This window comes from Scophthalmus maximus, chromosome 14 (assembly GCF_022379125.1).
Source record: "Scophthalmus maximus strain ysfricsl-2021 chromosome 14, ASM2237912v1, whole genome shotgun sequence".
Taxonomy (NCBI): Eukaryota; Metazoa; Chordata; class Actinopteri; order Pleuronectiformes; family Scophthalmidae; genus Scophthalmus; species Scophthalmus maximus.
The window spans coordinates 3354728-3374870 of record NC_061528.1 but is presented as its reverse complement, the minus strand read 5'-3'; the positions used below and the strand labels follow the sequence as shown (position 1 = coordinate 3374870).

The following is a 20143-nucleotide window of genomic DNA, read 5'->3' as shown; positions in this document are numbered from 1 at the left end:
AGGTTTGCTTTATCCTTCACTACGGACACACAACGTTCAATGTTCTTCCTCTCGGCCCGAGCGTCACAATGGGCCTGTTTGTGTTCCGTCATGTGTGGATGTTAGAGAGCGGCGGAGAGACGAAATGGCCTCCGATTTATCCGTTGACCACGTTATTCCCAGGAATTCCGTCTGAAGCTATTTTTGCAACACACATCCGTCTGTTCGTTTCAACGAACAGGCTGGATTGTGAGGTTTCTGGCAGACCATCGGAAACCACCGTCCTCGGCTCGTCGCAAGTCCCTTGACAAAAAGTCCCTTCCATTTTCTTTTGCCTTTTTAGATTTTTGCACAAATATGAGCACTGACATACAGAATTGATTGCATTTACAGTCTTTGTTCAGCGAGACAATCTTCACTTCGTTGGTTTCATTTAGCCACCACATGTAAAAGCTCGAAAAAATTTATAAAACCCAATTTGCTGATGTTTACTTCGTAGATTAAAATGGGAAAATATCTTGCGCTCGTGTTAACCAGAGACGTTATCTGTTTAAAAAACAGCGTCAACTTCAGGACAAGGAAACGGTCAGATCCCCAAAAATGGCTTCTCTCCTCTCTGACCTCTGACCTCTGACCAAGACACATGTGGGTTTCTCTTTTCTTTAAGGAAGCATTGAGCGGTTTCCTTTAAAAATTCTGTAACTGCAAAGGGAACGACCACAGGCAGCAGGGGGCGGGAGAGCATGTAAGCTACTGCGTGGATGACAGTAAAGGCAGGGGCCGAGATAACACTGAAGATAGTGTTTGATAGAAACATTTTTCAAACGGTAGCAGGCTAATATGAGCGAGCTACCCATGCTTGCACCTGCAGCTTGTGTTTGCAAACCCACACCATTTCCTGTCTTGCCCCCTTTTCAATGTTGTCAATCGGAAAGTGGCATATCCCCCCCCCCCCCCCCCCCCCCCCCCCCCCCCCTTTCCGCCCGGGCCTGTGGTGCACGTTGCCCTCAGCTCTTCGCCGTGGGCAGCGGGCACTCCTGTATCAGAGCCTCGTCCACCGACCCCTCGGGCAGGTGGACCGTCATCGTGCAGGCACGGATCCCCCCCAGGGGCTCCAGCACGTCGAACACCCGGTCCCACGCGTCCCGCTCGGGATCGTAGCGCTGCACAATGTCAACCATGCATCGGCTGTTCCAGGAATACCCCCCCACCACGTAGATGTGCCCGTCGAACACGGTCACTCCCACGTCGCTCTGGCCCCGGGGCATGGGCGCCACCTCGGCCCACTGGTCCGCCTCGGGGCTGTAGACTTCGCAGCCCAGCACGTCGTCGTAGTCGCTGCTGCCTCGGAAGTGATTGCCGCCCATCACGTAGAGTCTGTCTCCGACGGTGCACATGCAGTGCAGGCCGCGCAGCTCCTTCATGTCGGCGCGTCGGCCCCACGCGTCGGCTGCGGAGTCGTAACACCAGAGCTCCTTCTGGAAGCTGTCACGGGTGATGCCACCTGGGCGACGGGGGGAGGGGGGGGGGGGGGGGGGGGAATCCAACAGATATTACAGAATGTAGAAATGTTCCTCCATGAAAGACCTTAACACGTTCTTAAACTGGTTTCATTAAAACAGTAGCATGTTCGAACGTTCCCAAGGGGAATATTTGTTGTATATTTGAAGGCTGCATTATCAGCTATATCAGCAAATAATGCAGTTGACAAATCTGAAGAAATGCCCTCATATCTCAATGAAGTAATGAAATGATATAGTTTGCTCCAAAAAATACCAACACAATGGGCTGAACTATTCAATAAATCATCTAAATTTTTTAGCATTCGAGAGTTTTTAAGAATTCACAGTATTGAGAGTCCCATCGCTTCAAAAGTGCTAACCAATTACCACAGCCCTGTTGCTAGCTATTTTGTATTTTTGAGCCACTTTTAGCTCATGGTTTTGGATATTCACAGTTACAAATGAATGTAGGTAAAACACAGCTGTTTGTGTTAGCATGTTGGCTAAAAGGTTAGATACTGTGTACTGTATCTTAAATGTTACTCTCCAGTAGGTCCACAGTTGCACAGTGCATCATGTACATGTACCTACACATTCTGCAATTGTGAAAAAAAAAGCAATTTTACATAAAGTTCCCTGTAACTGTCAAGCTGGTATTTTAGTTCTTGATTTTTTGCGTAGGTGCTGAGCGTGAGATGCAACTCAATAACTGTCTGCTGGACCGAAATGAATACACTCCGTGATGTAAATACAGGATGTTGTAATGTGTAGGTTAAGTTATAGAAAATGGTATATGTTTCCGATGCAGTTTAGCAGTACAGAGTTGTGGATTCGCAAAAAGCGCCGTGGCTCGCCTCAAGCACAGGCCTTACGGCTTCTCTCGTTAGACATGTGAAACTTTTATTTCTGCTCTCAACAAAAGAAAGGCCGTTTCCTGTCCAAGGTTGCTAAGAAACCCCGCCTGACATCACGGTTCCAGTAAGAGCAGCTTCTGAGAGGCTGCCGCTAAACAGGAAGTGGTTTCAAATAGGTCAGCCAGGCAAGCGTTGACTGTAGTTCATCTTGTCAAAGTGGAACCTTTTGGTCACTTTGAAACAACCCCCTCGAGGACCCCCTCCCAATTGGTCAAGAAAATCATCATCGGAAGATTTGACCCAGTTGCTTGATATTAATATTGTAATTGTTATAGTTTATGTTTCTTTGTAAATCTTCTTATCTGAATTTGAGGGTGAGAACACTCCTCAAGGCTTTTTCTGCTTGTGTGAAATTGAATTAATAGTTTTTTTTGTTATCAACAAATCTCCTTGGGGAGTGTTTTCAAAAGAGATGGTACGGGGAGCACACACGCTCTCCTTATATCATAGCAGGAGTTATTTTGAACACCTGACACTGGATGATATTTATGATCCGGATGCTTCATCACAGGACCGACCCTAAATGACCCTTTGTCAAAAATGTTCTTGACAACGGATGACGTGCAGCAACTCCTGTGTGAATAACGACTGTCCTCTCTCCGAGTCAAAGAGAGAAACTGCATGACATTTTTTACAGCTGCGTGAAAAAACGAAACAGTGAGGAAGTGTGGTTGAGTGGTGGAGTATGCAAAACATACACAGTTGTCATACACTCAATGCTGGCCATTACAAAGTTCCTCCATAGTGTCAAATACAAAGTGTGAAACTTTTTTGCTTTAAATAAACATTATTAACCTAAAACCTTTTCAATCCTTTAATGCTTTTGGATTGTGCATGTTTTTTTATCCAATAGCTTTCCAAAAATACCCCATTTATAAAAGCGGTAATAACAACTTTATGCTGAGTTACAGCCCTTTAATGAAGACAATAATGTGTGGGTTGCCAGGTTGTGCAATTCAATTCTTCAGGTCTGCGTTTCTAAATGATAATAAATGATTAACAAGTTCCTAGATTTGTAATAAGTCATTGGGAAATGCTAGGCAATCACCTATAAATGTATCAATTGATAAATCAAAAAATGCACCATACAATAATCTATCAAGTCTGTTGTTATACGTGTTCATGAAAATGTTTATAATTGGATTTTGGTCCCAAAATCTGGCAAGCCAAAAGTTGTTCTTATTGATGGCCTCTAACTGATCAAGACAGAATCAGCCGTGCCTTGCCAGTGTGTTTGACAGTCTGTTGAACGGTGGCATGTTACCAACCTGAGATGTACATGAGTTCCCCGTGCACTGTTCCAGCGTGTCCATAGTGAGGCTCCATCATGCTGGTCACGAACGTCCACTCATTTTTCTTCAGGTTGTAGCACTCCACCGTGTCTGTTGTGACACAGAGACAACCGGGTTGGATTTTCTTTCCAAAGCCAATAGAAGAATCCTGATGTTTGTTTTCTTGTTCAAATTTAAATTCGAATAATAATAATAATAATGCAGACATCAATTGACAGCCGATGTACAACGCCGATAAGATGCAGCTCACCGATCTCTCCCGAGGCGTTCCGTCCCCCGACCGCAAGCAGCTTCCCCTTCAGCGCGCTGAGGTGGAAGAAGGTCCTCTTCTCGTTGAGCGACGCGATCTGAAGCCACTTGTCGAAGCGCGGGTCATAGCGGTAGGCGCTGTCTATGGCCGTCTTGCCCTTGGTGTCGTACGTGCTCTGGCCTGGAGAGTCAATGAAGACGGGTGTTGGAAGGATTAATGAATTGGGAACATTTTGGGGTGTCGAAATATTTGACCTGAAATACCTCTAGTAAGGGAACACTAGTGGTGATCCCTTACTTTAGGTGATGTGACTATCGCCCTGAGAGCGTGGTGGACAGACAGTACAGTGTGTAGTTGGTGCACTGACCTCCAACGATGAAGAGGAAGCCGCCCAGAAGAGCCACACCGTGCTGGTAGCGCGGCGCCTCCATGGGTTTCAAGGCCCTCCAATGGGCGGTCTTTTCATCATACAGCCTCAGCTCCCGGCTCACCACCAGCTGCTGCCGCATCACGCCGCCCAGCGCCAGGATGTGTGTGGAGTTGGAGCGTATTCGCGTGCGCTCGGTCTGCAGGGCCGGCTGCATGAAGGGCATCATCTGGTAGTTGCTGGCCTCCAGCAGGAGGTTCACGCAGGCCGTGTCGGAGCGCATCATGGAGTCGCCCCCTTCCTCTTCGTCCTGGGAGATCTGGATCAGCTCGCCGGGGCTCATCAGCGGGAAGCGGATGTGGCGCATCAGGGCGTAGACGGACGAGCGACGCGTGGAGGGCTCGTGGTCCAGCCATCCTTTGGCGATGTGGTAGAGCTCCAGCTCGGAGAAACCTTCCAGCGAGTTGCTGGCCAGGGCGTTGGCCATGCTGGTCTCCGAGAGGTGCAGGTACCGGTCGCACTGCGCCATCGCAGAGAGGTTCTGGCTCACAAACTCACCTGGAGTTCGACGGAATATAGAGAATCAACAATCATGAACCAAAAGGAATCCTTGTAGTGAACCTTCTTTATGTTTTAAATAAGTCAAGATAATGGTCTGTTTCCTTTGGGATTGGTGAGGATTGCAACTCTGATGCACAAGTTCTATGTCGATCTCCCCTTCCACCGCATCTATATATCGTTTTAGAGGTATAATATGATACAGATTGCACCTTTCAGTGTCATATCTCTCACCTATGTTCAGCTGAACGTCCTCCAGAAGCAAGTCAGTTGCGATGCGCTCGATTTCCAAACAGTTGTCAATGGTGATCTGTCAAAGAAAAAAATACAGGAGAAAGATTGACACGATGAAGATATTACTTTCCCTCAATGTAGGCATGACTTTCTGCATGACTTTCATAATGCAGCTGAGTCATAAAGTCTTTCATTCTGTCACTTTTATAGCTGACGGGAAGGACAGCGTAATGAGCTTTGACCTTCAGTGTACTGGAATCTAAGTAATGAATTACTTTGCAGAAAACTCTCAACAAACTCTCACCTCGCGGCTCAGAAGCTTATTGCAGAAGCTCAGCACCGGCATGACCTGCAAGAAGTTCGCCGCCTCCAGCGTGTCCTGGAGATTACCCATGTCGAGGCTGACTTTGGATGTGTAAATGAAGTCTACGATGTTCTTCAAACCCAACTTGGTCACCCCGTGCAGCTTGATCTCTGTCATGTCCTGCTCCCTCATGCCTCCTGAACAAAGGAGACGAGGACAAGGTGAAAAGAGTCGCTCCGCGTCCCTTCTGGAGTTCTGTCTCGTCGCAGGCCCTGACGCCAAAAAAGTGCACGGCCAGCAGCAGGCTGCATACATTAACCGCACAAAGTCAACAGAAGAACTTCGGGAAGTTCAAAAGCAAAGGGCGCGTACAGCGTAATGCCAGAGTGCAAACACACACACACACACACACACACACACACTTCCTCTTCTTTCACTACACGCAGAGGTGACACACGTTGGTGTGAAAGAAACATGATGAAAGCAGGAAGGAACGAGTGAGTCACACATTTCAAAAAATAAAAATAAATATATAGTTGTTGAGCAATAACCGCTCACCTGTGAACATGGCCTTGAAATAGTCACTGGACGAAGCCATGATGACTCTGTGCACTGGGAAAGTTTCCTCGCTGTCGCCCGGAACCAGGACGACATCGCAGAGGGTCTCGTCCACCCGGAAATGGTCACAGCCCTGAGACAGAAAAAGAAAAATCCTCAGCATCTGTCATGAATAGCTCACCTTGCATTGATGTCTGGAAACTGCCGAGGGGTTCGGTGGCCCCTCTGACGGATGACAGTGGGGGACACTGGAACTCCAAGGAGATCGGCTTGAGTCGATCGCCCACGAGTCACAGTCCACTGTACCTGCAACACGGCCGCTCCGTGCTCGGTGCTGCTGAACACCCTGGACAGTGGCCGGGGAGGAAGCTTGGGCTTCGTGGATTTGTCCGGACGTGGAGGCCGCGTCTCCATGGGCGCGGGGTGAGCGGCAGGACCCGGTGCTGGGGACGGAGCGGGAGGTGCAGTCGCCGCCGGAGGAGCAGGAGGCCTGTCATCTGTAGAGGACCGAAGATATTGAGAGAAAGATTAAGACCGCTGTTGGTGCAGGCAAGTGGATTGCTGAGCTACGAAAAACATGTATGATGATGATGTTTGACGCTCTTCTTGATAACTTCCTCCCAGATACTTGTGTATAGTACAGAAAATGTAGAAGTAATAGCAATAAAATATTCCTCAAGGATCAAAAATAAACGTACTTATCAAGCAGAACATCCTCTGGACTGATATATAACTATTGATATATTGACATTTTAGTCTCAACAGTGTGATGGTTCCCTTTGGAAAAGTGGCATGAATAAGAAATACGGTGAATTTACATGAATTTGTTCTGTGTTTGCGCAGAATACTCTGGACACGGATCTCATAGCGATGAGTGACAGATGGGACTAATAAAAGGCGACGTGGCGTTGAAGCAGCAGAGATCCAGCCATCACACACCTTGGTGCCCGGGTCTGTCCGGAGGAGCAGGAGGTCTCTCTGGTTGAGCCGGAGGTCGCGGCGCATCCCTGGACTGATGCCTGCTGCCCAGGCGGGACAGTCTGCGGCTCAGCCTCCCCGGAACGCTGTCGTCCCCGCTGCCCCTGCGGAGGAGGAGCCGGGGTCGGTGCGTTGTTAACGCAGGGACCAAAGTGATGCTCAGAGGTGTCCGTTCTTTGTGTTGTGGAGTCGAAGCGGCACTCAAAACAGCTATGTGTTTGATTTTGATCTCATAAATGTGGAGTATGTAGAATCGGATTAATGCAAACAACAAATGCAGAACATGAGTGGTGATCAGACGTAGGCCAAGATCCTTCACTGACTGTATTGGACAGTTTCATTTTTTTCTTTCTTTCTCTGCCCACTTCCTGTTAGGTTGTGCACAAGTGCAGCTTTTCTTCATCAGAATTAGCAGATGTTGACTCCTTTCACGGCCCCAAGTCGAAATTGAACCGTCGCTAATTCAGAGCATTTGATCAAAGGAGCCTGTTTCCTGCCGCCTCAACCCAGCTGAGTAAAAAGAATCTCTCATCTGTTTCTTTTTTTAAAATTATTTCTTTGTCCTGTGGCCTGTGGAAAAAGAAGGAGCCGGTGACCCGTCTTTTTTTTGTCCAAACCACTTGTTTTGAAACTGTTTCCTGTCAGGCTGCTCTCAAACAGAAGGTTCAGGTGACACGAGAAAGAAACAATAAAGAAAATGCGAAACAAATTAATACTTTGAAAGTACATTCGTTCTGGTAGAAAATTGGTAGAATTAGCGGGAGATTTCGATTCCAATCAACTCACTATTCTCTTGTTATCTCCTTTTAAATGTATGATCAAGCAAACGAAGTTGAGTCCATCGTTAAAAACCAAAACGATTGAAACCTGTCAATCTCAAACTGACAGACAGAGAATCACTGGGAAACAACTGAATCTACTCAATGTGGATGTTTTTTATGCTTTTCGAATTTATTCAAACTCATAAAATTTAGATTATATTGCAGTTATGAACTGCTTTATTCATTGACTCTTGAAAGTGTAATATTGTTAGGTTTGCAGGAATAGAAGTGATTAAATAACTGGGCAAAACTGTCTTTAAGTACACAAAAAATAAATATCTAATGAATTTATAATAGAATATGTTCTTATCATTATCTTACACGACTCCGCTGCAGTAAGTGAAATATTCACTGAACTAATATTATATATTAAATAAGGGACTTGAAATATTTCCAAAATAATGTACGATCGAGAAAATCAGAGGAAACAAATGTCGAATTTTATTGAAAAGGAGACAAACAATAAAAATACCTTACCCCATCTCATTGGCCTGTTGTTGTTGGGGACTGTTGTTTCGCTGACGAGACTTTCTGAGCGGAGACAAAATTTATATACATATATTCATGTATATACATGTTTTGCCCCCAAAAGAGGAAGTACTGAGTCGTACAGTCAAAGTTTTGTAGCCTATATGTGATACATTTGTTTCGGGGGCTAGTTTGACCCATGAAAATGCAGCGCTGTCACGTCTCGTGTAGAATGATTCACTTTTCACCCTCAACGTTGAGTGAGATTATTCTTCCTGATATGATCTTTGGCATCACATACTGAACTGTGACCAATGAGGCCTCTGACCTCTGGTTAGACGCGACGAGCTTCACCGACCTCGACCTTCAACCCTTCGTGAAAATAAATAATTGTCCCGCGTCTTCACCAAAGAGCATTTATGTCTCAGGATGTGTGCGCCACACGTCGTGGTCAGTGACATTTCTGTGCGTTTTTAACTCGCCAGGTTTGCGGAGCACTGAAACACTCGCTCACCACATCCTGTTCACTGTTTTCTGACACTTCAGTTGGTAACGTGTTTATCGTGAGAGAACATCAGCTGGGTCAGAGGTCTTGTTGTCTGTCTTTCATTTTTTTAAATGGCTGATGATGAAATGGTCACGTACAACTAACAGCTGACATGTACATGTACTTAATGATGCGCCGAGGTAAATTCACAAAATCATGTGGTCTATAATACAAAGACCTCATTTTGTCACAATTTGTCACCTTTGCTGTTGCATGTTTCTATTCCTATAACTACGACACACATTCAACATTTCTATTACGGTTTGCCATGTGCTTGTAGTTGTAGGGCATTATTAATTTGAATGTTTGATTTGGTAGGTGTTAATATCCAGTAACACAGACCGGAAAAATAAAGCTCCTTGAAAAGCTATTTTTTTTTTAAAGATGAATATACTGCACTGAAAAAAGAAAAAAGTTTACCAACGTAAAAATATTTCATCAGTTGCAGACACACAAATTAATTGAGTTTGTTCAACTTAAAGTTAACAAGTTAAGACAATTTTCAACTTTTCTTTAAAAAAAACCTTTTTAATTGCGTGTTACCAACTTAAGTAATTATTTTAATTTTTTTTTTTTTTTAATTTTCTTTTTCATCAGTGCAGTATTTCATCTTTTTAAAATGATAACACACTCGCCTGCCTACGATTAACACACGACGCGACCTTGTGAACGTGTGATGGGCTGCGAGTAAAACTCTCCCACAGAAGCTCTCGACGGATGTTTCACTGGTCTCAAGTCAACTCTGATCGAGGAGCTTCGTGAGACGTGTGGTTTAATACACAGTTGCGCAAAACACGGAGGAAGTTTCAAAATCCCCGGGTGATTTATTCACATTTAAAAGTGCGTAGAGTTGAGTTCTAATCAGCACTCGAGTGGCTCTCCTGTCATTTCTCTTTTACCACCACTTGTCGCCGGTTACGGTTGCAACACTCAAGCTCTTTCTCAACTCGTCGGTGTCGTAATGCAGAGACGCAGCAGCCCAGGGTCCATTAATATTATGCGTGACAGTCAAATGGTTTAGTGCACTTTCCCGTAGAGCTGAAACAAAACTCTGCTCCTCCAGGTGCCTGGATCTGTACCGTGGGTGATGACCTACCTGGAAGAAATCCTCCTCAGCAGACCGGCCCCCAGGCCTCCCTCCAGCCTGTCCGTCAAACTACACCCAACCAGTGCTCGGCGAGAGGAAGACGGAGCGTCGTCGTCGTCGTTGTCTGCTGCTGCTGCTGCTGCTGCTGAATGCGCCGCGCCAGCTGCTGGTGGTGGTGGAGTCGAAAGCGTCTGAGCGAGCATCTCGGCGTTTCTCCAGCTCAACCGAGACCTCAGTCGCTTCCTGTTCCACTTCTCGTTCTCACTGTCGGAGTCCCTCCGCACCTTGACGCTCCCCACCGCCGCGGCGTGTCACACTTGGCGATGGTGTGGAGGTACATTGAGGGCAACATGTGATGACGTGTGATAACCCGAATGGAGGAACCGATTATCCTTCGTCGTACGCTTGTGTGTGTGTGTGGTATTTCTAACTGGGTTTCTAGATGCTGGTGGGAATCTGGCCTGTAGCTGTGACGAGCTTCAAGTTCAGATCACTTTTCCTGTCCTGTTCATTGGGATAATCAGATTAAAAGATATCAGTTTCATCTAACATCTCATATTCATCTACAATTTAAAACACATAACACTTGTTGTAAATTGTGTTGCCATCTCGCAATCTTCCCTGTTGTCCATGTAATCATAAAGTTGGCACGAAGTTGGGTGGGAAAAAACACAATATCCAAAAGATATCTGCTACGTCTCCGTCTGTTTTGGTTCCCCGGCTAATCAACAGAAACAGAAACAGAGCAGCGCATCTCCGTCACCTCAGCAGGTGTTTATTAAACCACAAGCAACGTGGCAGCATTTCCAACACCACAGTGCAAGTCCTCATCTCTCACATTCGTTTCAGTAAAACCCCAGAACACGTTTGTTGTTGCCCCCCCTTCCAAATCCAAAAGCAAAAAAACACAAAGCATGTCAGACACACAGGTCATTTCAGATGGGTGGAAGCATGCGTCGGGTTTCCCTCAAATGATGCAACGCACAGTTTCTATGTCATGACGATGCAGTTTCAGGTTCTTCCTTAGCGGGTCACACCGCTGACTCTTCGCGCAGAAGGTCGGGGTTCGATTTCCAGGTCATCTCTGTGTGGGGCCCTTCCGGGCAAGGCCCCGCCTCGATTGATTGTAAGTTTGCAATTTCTTCAACACTTTTGGTTTGGTGCGGCGGCGAGTCCTGCTCAGGCGACCGCCGCCGCCGCCGCCGTTGTTGTTGTTATCGTCCCTCGGCGCTGCCCTCTGCTGGCGAGTTAGAGTTTGGCGAACTGAATGAGGTTCCTGTTGATCTCAGCTACGTTCCTGCAACCTGCACGAGATAAACGTAAAAACAAGCATTAGCATTATTAGCATTGGCTACGCTCGTGACTGTCCGGTGACGCGACTTGACCTGAAACCTCGACGGCCCAGCTCATACCTGGCATTAGCACTAGAATGTCGTCTCCACATGTGTCTCCATTGACCATTTGTGATCTGACCACACTTCCCTGCTCCATACACCAATAATAACACATCATTTCTGGTCACAAAGTCCAAATGTAGTTGTTTTTTAAACCGGCAAGAGGTGGCACTGCAAGTTCTTGTGCCGCGTCTTCCTGGAAATCATTGTGGCTAAAGCGCGAGAACGAAGAACTGGGTACGTGCTTGCTCTTTCACAGAGGACCTCGTCGGTCACAGGCCGCAGCCATGCGCGGCCCAAACCGTGCTACGAGCAATCACAATTCAAAGTCTACTCCTGGCACCCGTTCTCAGACGCGTCCACTTGAGATCGGATCACACCAGGACGCGTGGGTTAATGCCCGGTATGAGCGGGGCCCGGCTCACCTGATAAAGCCATGGACAGACGGAACTCGTCGTTTAAAATCTGCAGCACTTCCCTCACTCCCTCCTCGCCCTGGAAGATGGCCACAAGAACACATCATTATAGAAGACAATATACAATCTGTAATCCTTTAAAAAAAAAAAAAAATCGATATTAATACACATGGAGTTTATTGTTGAAGATGTTATACATCCAAAGACAGATTAAAAAGACATTTATCTCTGTGAACGGCGACTCTTCATCACACACACATTTTTCTTTTGTCCGCAAAAGACAGTCCATCGAAATCTTGACATCATGGACTTTAACACTCGACAGCGTAAAAGTCTTATGGTTTGAAAACTGGAACCAGCTCAAGAACAGTTTGAACCACATTAACCTTGAACCAAGGCCTTCGCTGTCAGCGACTTCCAGGATAAACTTTAGTCGGGGACAGAGGCTAGTATATGGCCAATGTACATGAGGGGTTAGAATCTAAACTGGAGAGGAAACATGTCAAGATGGCCACCGAGCTGTCAATGAAAAGAAACGGCGGTTACAAAGAATCTCAAAAGAAACGGGGTCTGACAGTATCACGCGCACACAGAGTCATATCAGCGCCGCTGTCCCACCTTGTACGCGAGGCCCCACACTGCCGGGCGGCCAATGAAAACACACTTGGCTCCCAAGGCCAGCGCTTTCAAAACATCACTCCCCGTCCTGATGCCTCCGTCCACGTAGACCTCGATCCGGCCCTGCACCGTGTCCACGATCTCCGACAGCGCGTCAATCTGTCGGCAGCGGAGGTGGAGATACAAAAGACAAGGCCGTTGCACTTTACAGTTAAATCCTGGCAGGTTTCCACAGACCAACTTCACTTCACACACACAAGAACTCTTAAATACAAAAGTAAGGGGAGAGGTACGGGTCAGCAGGTACCGAAGCCGGGCCGCCGTCCAGCTGTCTCCCCCCGTGGTTTGACACGATGATGCCCTGGACGCCGTGCTCCACGGCCAGCTCGCTGTCCTCCTTGGTCAGGATGCCCTTGATGATGATGGGCAGGCGGGTGATGGACTGCAGCCAGTACACGTCTTTCCAGCTGATGGAGGGGTCCAAGGTGTTGGCCGGGATGCCGTACTCCTCCGGGCCGGCCGTCTCCTGCTACGGCGGTGCGTGGAGAACAATATACAACCGCTTTAAGCGTCCACGTGATATGCAACTGGACTGTTTCTTGTTCTACATTTGATATAACAACATCTATGTCTGCACAAATTTTAAAGAGCGTGTTGAAAAAACAAAACAATAACTTACTGTTACCTGGAACACTCCGTCAAAGTTCTTGACCTTGAGGTGAGGCGGCAGCTTGAACTGGTTGCGGATGTCGTTGCGCCGCTTGCCGGTGTAGGGCACGTCGACGGTGAGCACCAGCGCCTTGTAGCCCAGCGACTCCACGCGGTGCACTATCTGCTCCGACAGCTTGCGGTCCCGGTACACGTACAGCTGGAACCAGCGGTAGCCGTTCGGCGCCGCCGCCACGATCTCCTCCACCGAGCAGGTGGAGTAGGTGCTGGTGATGTAGCAGGTGTTCAGGGCCTCTGTGGCTGTGTGGGCGCAAGTTTGAGAGATTATTTCATGTGCGTCTGAGCAGGTCCTAATTTTACCTTAGACTGGCTCAAACAGTAATGTATTACTGAAAGCTTAGGTGCCCAGTTTTTTTTCCGTCAAAGATTAACTTAGCTTTAAGAAAAATTTAAAGAGTTGTTGCAAAAAAAGTCCAACGCAGTATCTTCCTTATGGCACAAGTGGGCCATATATTTCAATCATATGCTCCCATCTAGTGTTGGCTAAGTATACTGACATTATCCCAGGATAAAAAAAAAAAAAGTTGTCTCCAAAACACAAGCTTGTCAGGGACTTGGAGACACAAACTCACATTTCCTCCATTTCTGAAAGGGTTTGGTAGAAGTTTATGACACTTAAATGTGACATGAAAAATTCTCTCTTTCAGTGTTTGTGCACATAAAGGTGTGTATCTGTGGAGTTCGTCAGCCCAGAAACTGTGAAGAAAAGACCACCCCGTTGTTTTCCTTTGTGAGCGGGCTAAACCCTACAGCCTGAAGCTCTGAACAACTGGTTCAGATTTCTCTTCCCACTGTGATGTCACACATGGACTCTTTTGGGGGTAACCCCGCCTGCAATCTGAGAATCGCTACTTCTCTGGTGAAGGGGCGTGACATTTCCTACACATTTTGAAATCGATTGACCAATCGCAACAGACTTGGCAAGCTGGCCAATCAGAGCAGACTGGGGCTTATCGGGAGGGGGCGGGGCTAAAAGAAATCCAGGCGTTTTAGACAGAGGGGGAAAAGAGGAGCTGCAGGAATGGGCAGTATGAGAACACTGATGCCTTTTCTGCACATTAGAGCACGTAAACCTTTTCAAGTGGTAACCCCAGATTAAAAGTAGGAACCGGAATATGAACATAATATGTCTCCTTTAAAAATGTTATTATTTTCCATCAGGTTATCAGTTCTGCTAACGTGAAGTTGCCCCCCCCCCCCGCGGTCCTCACCCCGAGCTGTGGCCACCTCCCCTTCGTGCCAGGCCAGGCAGTGGAAGGCGGTCGGCGCGATGCCAACGGGGAAGCTGATCTCCATCCCCTGCACCGTGGTCCGCGTGTCGCTCACGGACACGTCCCGCAGGATACGAGGCCTCAGGCGGATCCTGGGTGTGAACATGTGACGGGGTGATATGGGACATGGATGGGGTGGGGTCAGCAACTTATAATGAGCTAAAGAAAAATACTGAGGATTGGAGCAAGTGATAATGATGATGAGGGCAGTGCCTCAAAAAATTATTTTCCTTTTTGTGATTAATGTCCAGAACATTTTCCTCTGCAAATCACCAGTGAAAGTTTCCTTTGGACAAATGCTTTGCTTTGTTTAACAAAACATGAACCAAAGATATTCAAGTTACTGTAGAAACATTAAAACATCTAATTTTCTTTACCAAATTTTTTTTCTTTTTTGTCACACTGATCCAAAATTCTCAATAAATTCCAAAACTAAAACAATCAGACTCATTGATTTGAAACATTGGTGGCCTGATACACCACAGAACAAAGATATGAAACTGATAGTTGCCATAGTATGTTTTTCCCAAACCCTGGACTTTACATCATCTATCCAGGACACAACCCAACCTTTATATCTACTAGAATTGTTTCTTCTTCCTACCTGGTGCCAACTATAACTGCCTGTTTGTGATTAGAAGGGATCACAACCACACACACACACACACACACACACACACTATTCTTTTTATACAGAAATCAATGACAGCAGACTGAAGTCCAGCGGTGTCCTCGTGTGACCATTAAAACAACGTGAAAGAGGGGAAATTGTGAAATGAGTTGCCTCTCCGTGCTGTCTGTACTTGAACGGGCATGTTTTGGTATATCACAAAGTGTTTGACGTGTGACGAGCGTCGGCCTGAACCGTACCTCTTGTAGGCCAGCAGATTGTCGTCCCTGGTGCAGCACTCGTCCGCGCCGGCTGCGTAGTAATCCCAGGTGGCCTTCGAGAGATGCTCCTTGGCATACTCCTCGAAATCCGTCAGGCATACCATCGCCATCTCTGCGCAGCGGCCTCCCTCTCTGTTGGGGGGGGGGGGGGCGGGACAGAGGCCGTACGTAAATCTCCAGCTCGGTGCTTAGTTAATATTGGCACGAACTAATAAAACAGCAGTAAATAAAAGGAGATAATCTCCGCTCGTCCTCCTACCCGTCATTGGATGATTAATATAACATGCACATACCATACTAACAATGACATATGGTGAATTGTGTCTCTTTATGTGACATCCCCTCTCTCATTCCGTGTCATCTGGAAACGGGCCGTGTTTTGTTCTGCATGTGAGTCCGGCCGGAGTGGAGAGCCAGTGTCCAAGCCTCACGACCTACCTCATCAACGACTGATCCGTCATAAACCGAATCCCTCAGTCTCCCATGCCTCCGTGGAAGACTGAAGCTGCAACATCACTGCACAAACTGAAACTCCCCCTCGCATCCGCAAAATGTGCTACGATGGCGCAGGCCCCCGAAAACTCAACAAAAAAAGAAGAAGTCTATTACAAATTGTAGAACAGGTTTGAATCCCTCGTGTCCGTGTCGGTCCTTGTGTCCACCGCTGTGCCGCTATTGTGGTCAGTCAGAATCAAACTTTCATAGAGCCACTATCAAAAGCCAGTGCCAGTGTATGTGACCCGAGGGTGACCCCTGCGCTTATTGTGTTCACACAAGCTGGAAATGTGCTGATGGTGACGGGCGACTATAGCGAGGACAAGAGGCGTCGCACGCGGACACAGTGCAGCGCTGCGCGGGAGCAGATGGCACATAACAGTCGCAGGCTGGTGCCATGCTCCCTGCACACAGTCAAATACGTGCTCACAGATGCAGTGCACACGGGAGATGCTGCTGCCATGTTGCTCAAGTGTGCCGAGGCCTTGGAGAAGTACTCAAATTTAGCCCAACTGATATGGATTTTTGTGGGCCGAAACCGATATTAGGGAGTTAAATATTTCTGATATATATATAAATTTGGCAATGATTCCTAGGATGTCTTTACCAAACCCTTGTGACAAAGAATTGCAATTGAAGCTTGCCATTTTATGTTTTAACCACAAACGTTATAATAAATAGTAAACAATAAATAATAATAAAGAAAAAGAAAATTTGTATGTTCTCATATGTGGGGATTCTTTTCACCTTCAAACTATTTTTTGCAAATTTTGTACTTTTGGGTTTTTGAAATATAAACAATCTATTTAAATATTCCACATCACGCTTCTGCTGGAATGGTAAGCTGGAATAATTTCTTTCTGAAGATTAATACGATCGATTCATGGATAATGAAACATATTACTAGTTTGTTAGTATTATATATCTATACTTCAGCCGTTAATGAATAATCAACAAATTGGAAAAAAGAAAACATGAATGAAGTTATCAATGGGAGAACATTTACAATTGGCATCTATTGTAGGATCAGGAGACAAATTAAAGAATTGTACGGACAAATTGACGATATTTTCTCTGATGACAAAGTTTACTCACCGATTACAAGTGCTCATTCTCACTCAGATCTTCTCTCTCGTCAGACTCATAACCTGTGAAGAAATTATGGGGAGGTTAATCTCCCTGCTGATACCAATACTCACAGTACTGCTGCTGCTACTACTACTAGCACTGATAGTACAATGACTACTACTTTCTCCTACCATTACTGCTCCTCTTTGAATACAACTACTACAATTACTGCTAATAGCGCTGCTTTGACTACTGGTATGAAGCACCAGTACTGCAAATATTACAGAACGACATCACAAATACTGACAGTACAGTACGACCATCACAAATACTGACAGTACAGTACGACCATCACAAATACTGACAGTACAGTACGACCACCACAAATACTGACAGTACAGTACGACCATCACAAATACTGACAGTACAGTACGACCACCACAAATACTGACAGTACAGTACGACCATCACAAATACTGACAGTACAGTACGACCATCACAAATACTGACAGTACAGTGCAACGAAGTGGGTGAGATCTCTGTGCTCACCATCTTGCACATCGTCATATTATTTTTCTCCATGTGTTCATTTTGCTACAATTTAGCATTGCTAAGGTACCATTGCTTTACTCCACTATCCTAGGTTTGTGTTAGCATTATTCTACGGTTCACATTAAAGCGTAGGTAAATTAAAGCCATAAGTTACTTTCAGTTATCTTATTGAGTTGCAGGTTTGGAAATTGTTTTAATTGTTTGTTTCTCTGTCCATACTTACAATTGTTTGTTCCTTTGTTCAGAGCCACCATGCAGATCTAATTGTAGGAGAAAGGCCCCGCCCCAGCATTTCCTGCATTTCATGGTGTTGGTGATGTCATCGCTGACATCATGGGTTAAACCAACCGGTGGGGCGTTTTCTTTTTAGTCGAAATGCTTATTTTGACAGTTTATTGTTTGTTAGTAAAATCTGTTGGGATGCGAAACCTTGCAGAGAGTGATTTAGAAATGTAACGAGCTTGGGAAAGGAGCTAAATGATGATTCATATCTCCTGGTGTCACGGTCACTATAAGTTTCCTCCCTCAGTAAATACTGGTACGGGCTGAAGGAGTGTAGGTGTTAATTGAACACCCTATATATTCAGTTGCAGCGCTCGCTTCTCGAGAAAGAAAGAAAGAAAGAAAGAAAGAAAGAAAGAAAGAAAGAAAGAAAGAACGAACGAACGAACGAACGAACAAGGTGAGTCCGCGAACATGTGCCTTTTGTTTGAGTGTTCATGAGTTCATTCTCCGATGTATTTACTCTGATCTTGACTAAGTTACACGAGTAACGGGAAGCGGTGTAAATTAACATTCACCTTGAAAAAGTCACCATGTCTGCTGAGTCTGCCTACCTACCACCTTCCTTTGACACATTTTAGCCAAATTATCTTACATACTGTACTACAGTATATTACACACAGGCAGTGCTGCTAATATCACACTGATAACCACTAATATTTCAGATACTGATAATACTACAAAAGATACTGGTACAGCCAATAGCTACTGTTAAACATAAAATGACAAATACTACTACTACTACAACTTTTATATTATACATCATATTTATTATCTTTGTATCAAGAACCACAGGTGATATATATGTGTTGGATTTTGTGTCATATTTGTGATATTCATTGTCTATTATTATGTCAGATAAACTAAATAGCAGAACAAATTACTACCATATTAAATTAGGTTACCACAGCAACTACTACTACTAGAAGTATTTACTGTTACAACTACTACAAATAGCAAAATGAGTAATGACCCGCTGTGATTTGAAGAATTAATTCCTTATGGTTGCAAATGTAAAACGTAGACAAAGTTAAAGCTGGAATATCCCTTTTAATGCCTGTATTTAAATTTACGTTAAATGTCAAGATGTATGTATTTTTTGTAATTTTTAAATCAAAGAAATTGTTCTGTAATACATATAATTTTAACAGTAAGTCTTCCAGCCGTATAAGCTTTCCGCTGTGGACACTTGAGGGCAGTGTAATACTGAGTGAATCTTAAAGTGTGTGTGTGTGTGTGTGTGTGTGTGTGTGTGTGTGTGTGTGTGTGTGTGTGTGTGTGTGTGTGTGTGTGTGTGTGTGTGACCTCTGACGTCACACCTGATACTGTTGTAAACACGAAGCTACACTACACGCTCAGCGACACAGTACAAACCTTCTCAACAAGTAAAAGTAAAATAAACTTGTGGAAACATCTTTAAAAAATAATCTTTACTTTTATGAATGTTTTACTCAGGAAACATTAAGAAATCTAGTGTCAACACTCGAAACTATGAAAATAAAAATGACCATAGCTATAATAGTTTGTTCTGCTTAATAGTTGTAATCCATATATATATATATATATTTGCAAAAAGGCCTTTTTGTCATAATTTTGAATTCATGAAGTTTTATAACATTTACTGTAATTGTATTGTTCACTGTGTGTGTGTGTGTGTGTGTGTGTGTGTGTGTGTGTGTGTGTGTGTGTGTGTGTGTGTGTGTGTGTGTGTGTGTGTGTGTGTGTGTGTGTGTGTGTGTGTGTGTGTGTGTGTGTGTGTGTGTGTGTGTGTGTGTGTGTGTGTGTGTGTGTGTGTGTGTGTGTGTGTGTGTGTGCGCGCGCGCGCGCGCGCCCCAGATGCGGTGAATGGCTGCCGAGGGCACATTGTCCATCAGGTGAGTTTCTAGAATACCTGCTGTTCGCTCTCTAGCCTGTGATGCTAAACAGGGTTAATGTTTCATCAGCTCCTGTCGCACAGTACAGCGATCTGTTTGTGTCACAGCGGCCAGGAGCTCTGTTAGTATACCAAAAAAAACAAAAAAACCCCTAGGTGTCTACATTTGGGTCAAAGGTGAATAACAGATGGGTAGAATCTAAAGTACACGCACGGTGTCAACGAGTACAGCCACTGGACGGGGGATTAAAAAAATCATTGTCTTACCTTAAACTCGTCTGCCTAGCCAGCTCACAGTGCGTTTTGATTTCTCTTCTCATGTGACAGGGTCGTGTCAGAGGGCAGCGGCCCCCCCCCACCCACCCACCCCACCCCGTACGACCTACCCCGCCCCCCTCCCCCCGCCCCGCCCCTCCCCGGTGCGAAGCTCCTCCCCTCAGTGGTGCCGAGGCCTCACGTCAGCACTCTGACCCCCGGCCTCTCTTTGTGCCCGTGTGTGTGTGTGTGTGTGTGTGTGTGTGTGTGTGTGTGTGTGTGTGTGTGTGTGTGTGTGTGTGTGTGTGTGTGTGTGTGTGTGTGTGTGTGTGTGTGTGTGTGTGTGTGTGTGTGTGTGTGTGTGTGTGTGTGTGTGTGTGTGTGTGTGTGTGTGTGTGTGTGTGTGTGTGTGGCAAATGAAGCGCTCGTCCGAGCTAATG

General features: G+C 45.6%; 2 protein-coding genes and 1 long non-coding RNA gene across 9 annotated transcripts; 1 reads left to right on the top strand and 2 right to left on the bottom strand.

Annotated features, from left to right (window-relative positions):
- Positions 1-955: 955 nt before the first annotated feature.
- Positions 956-10192, bottom strand: si:rp71-68n21.9 (kelch-like protein 9). Of its 4 annotated transcripts, none has more exons than XM_035604907.2 (11): positions 9869-10192; positions 8235-8288; positions 6898-7067; positions 6265-6455; positions 5959-6091; positions 5401-5597; positions 5097-5172; positions 4305-4862; positions 3938-4117; positions 3664-3777; positions 956-1483 (listed from the first exon to the last, which is right to left on the bottom strand). In XM_035604907.2, exons 1-11 carry the CDS (start codon positions 10060-10062, stop codon positions 987-989), a joined length of 2364 nt encoding a protein of 787 aa, XP_035460800.2. In that variant the 5' UTR covers positions 10063-10192; the 3' UTR covers positions 956-986. The 4 variants fall into 4 exon arrangements, with proteins under 4 accessions (XP_035460800.2, XP_035460801.2, XP_035460803.2 ...); XM_035604908.2 differs by having other exon boundaries at positions 6898-7040; positions 9869-10191; XM_035604910.2 differs by lacking the exon at positions 9869-10192 and adding an exon at positions 9435-9503.
- LOC118283189 lies at positions 10057-14728 on the top strand. Its single transcript, XR_004784448.2, has 2 exons — positions 10057-10193; positions 14178-14728. It is a non-coding gene; the product is annotated as an uncharacterized LOC118283189 (long non-coding RNA).
- On the bottom strand, positions 10615-19789 carry hao2 (hydroxyacid oxidase 2 (long chain)). 4 transcript variants are annotated; one of them, XM_047337444.1, is made up of 9 exons: positions 17517-17544; positions 16769-16821; positions 15158-15310; positions 14228-14379; positions 12973-13256; positions 12595-12816; positions 12288-12446; positions 11679-11748; positions 10615-11163 (listed from the first exon to the last, which is right to left on the bottom strand). In XM_047337444.1, the coding sequence occupies exons 2-9, from the start codon at positions 16783-16785 to the stop codon at positions 11108-11110; spliced, it is 1113 nt and encodes a 370-aa protein (XP_047193400.1). In that variant the 5' UTR covers positions 16786-16821; positions 17517-17544; the 3' UTR covers positions 10615-11107. The 4 variants fall into 4 exon arrangements, with proteins under 4 accessions (XP_047193400.1, XP_035460811.2, XP_035460810.2 ...); XM_035604918.2 differs by lacking the exons at positions 16769-16821; positions 17517-17544 and adding an exon at positions 19716-19789 and having other exon boundaries at positions 12595-12813; XM_035604917.2 differs by lacking the exons at positions 16769-16821; positions 17517-17544 and adding an exon at positions 19716-19788.
- Between the last annotated feature and the right edge of the window lie 354 nt (positions 19790-20143).

Bases quoted from the DNA above. Each gene is read 5' to 3' on its own strand.
- si:rp71-68n21.9 (XM_035604907.2), bottom strand. From the start codon at position 10,062: ATGCTCGCTCAGACGCTTTCGACTCCACCACCACCAGCAGCTGGCGCG. The intron at 6,092-6,264 runs GTACAGTGGACT...TTTCTGTCTCAG, and splicing joins ACGGAGCGGCCGTGTTGCAG to GGCTGTGACCATTTCCGGGT. The intron at 5,598-5,958 runs GTGAGCGGTTAT...TCCTTTGTTCAG, and splicing joins TTTCAAGGCCATGTTCACAG to GAGGCATGAGGGAGCAGGAC.
- hao2 (XM_035604915.2), bottom strand. From the start codon at position 19,768: ATGAGAAGAGAAATCAAAACGCACTGTGAGCTGGCTAGGCAGACGAGT. The intron at 15,311-19,715 runs GTAAGACAATGA...CCCCCCCAACAG, and splicing joins GCTAGGCAGACGAGTTTAAG to AGAGGGAGGCCGCTGCGCAG. The intron at 12,817-12,966 runs GTAAGTTATTGT...GCACCGCCGTAG, and splicing joins ACGGAGTGTTCCAGGTAACA to CAGGAGACGGCCGGCCCGGA.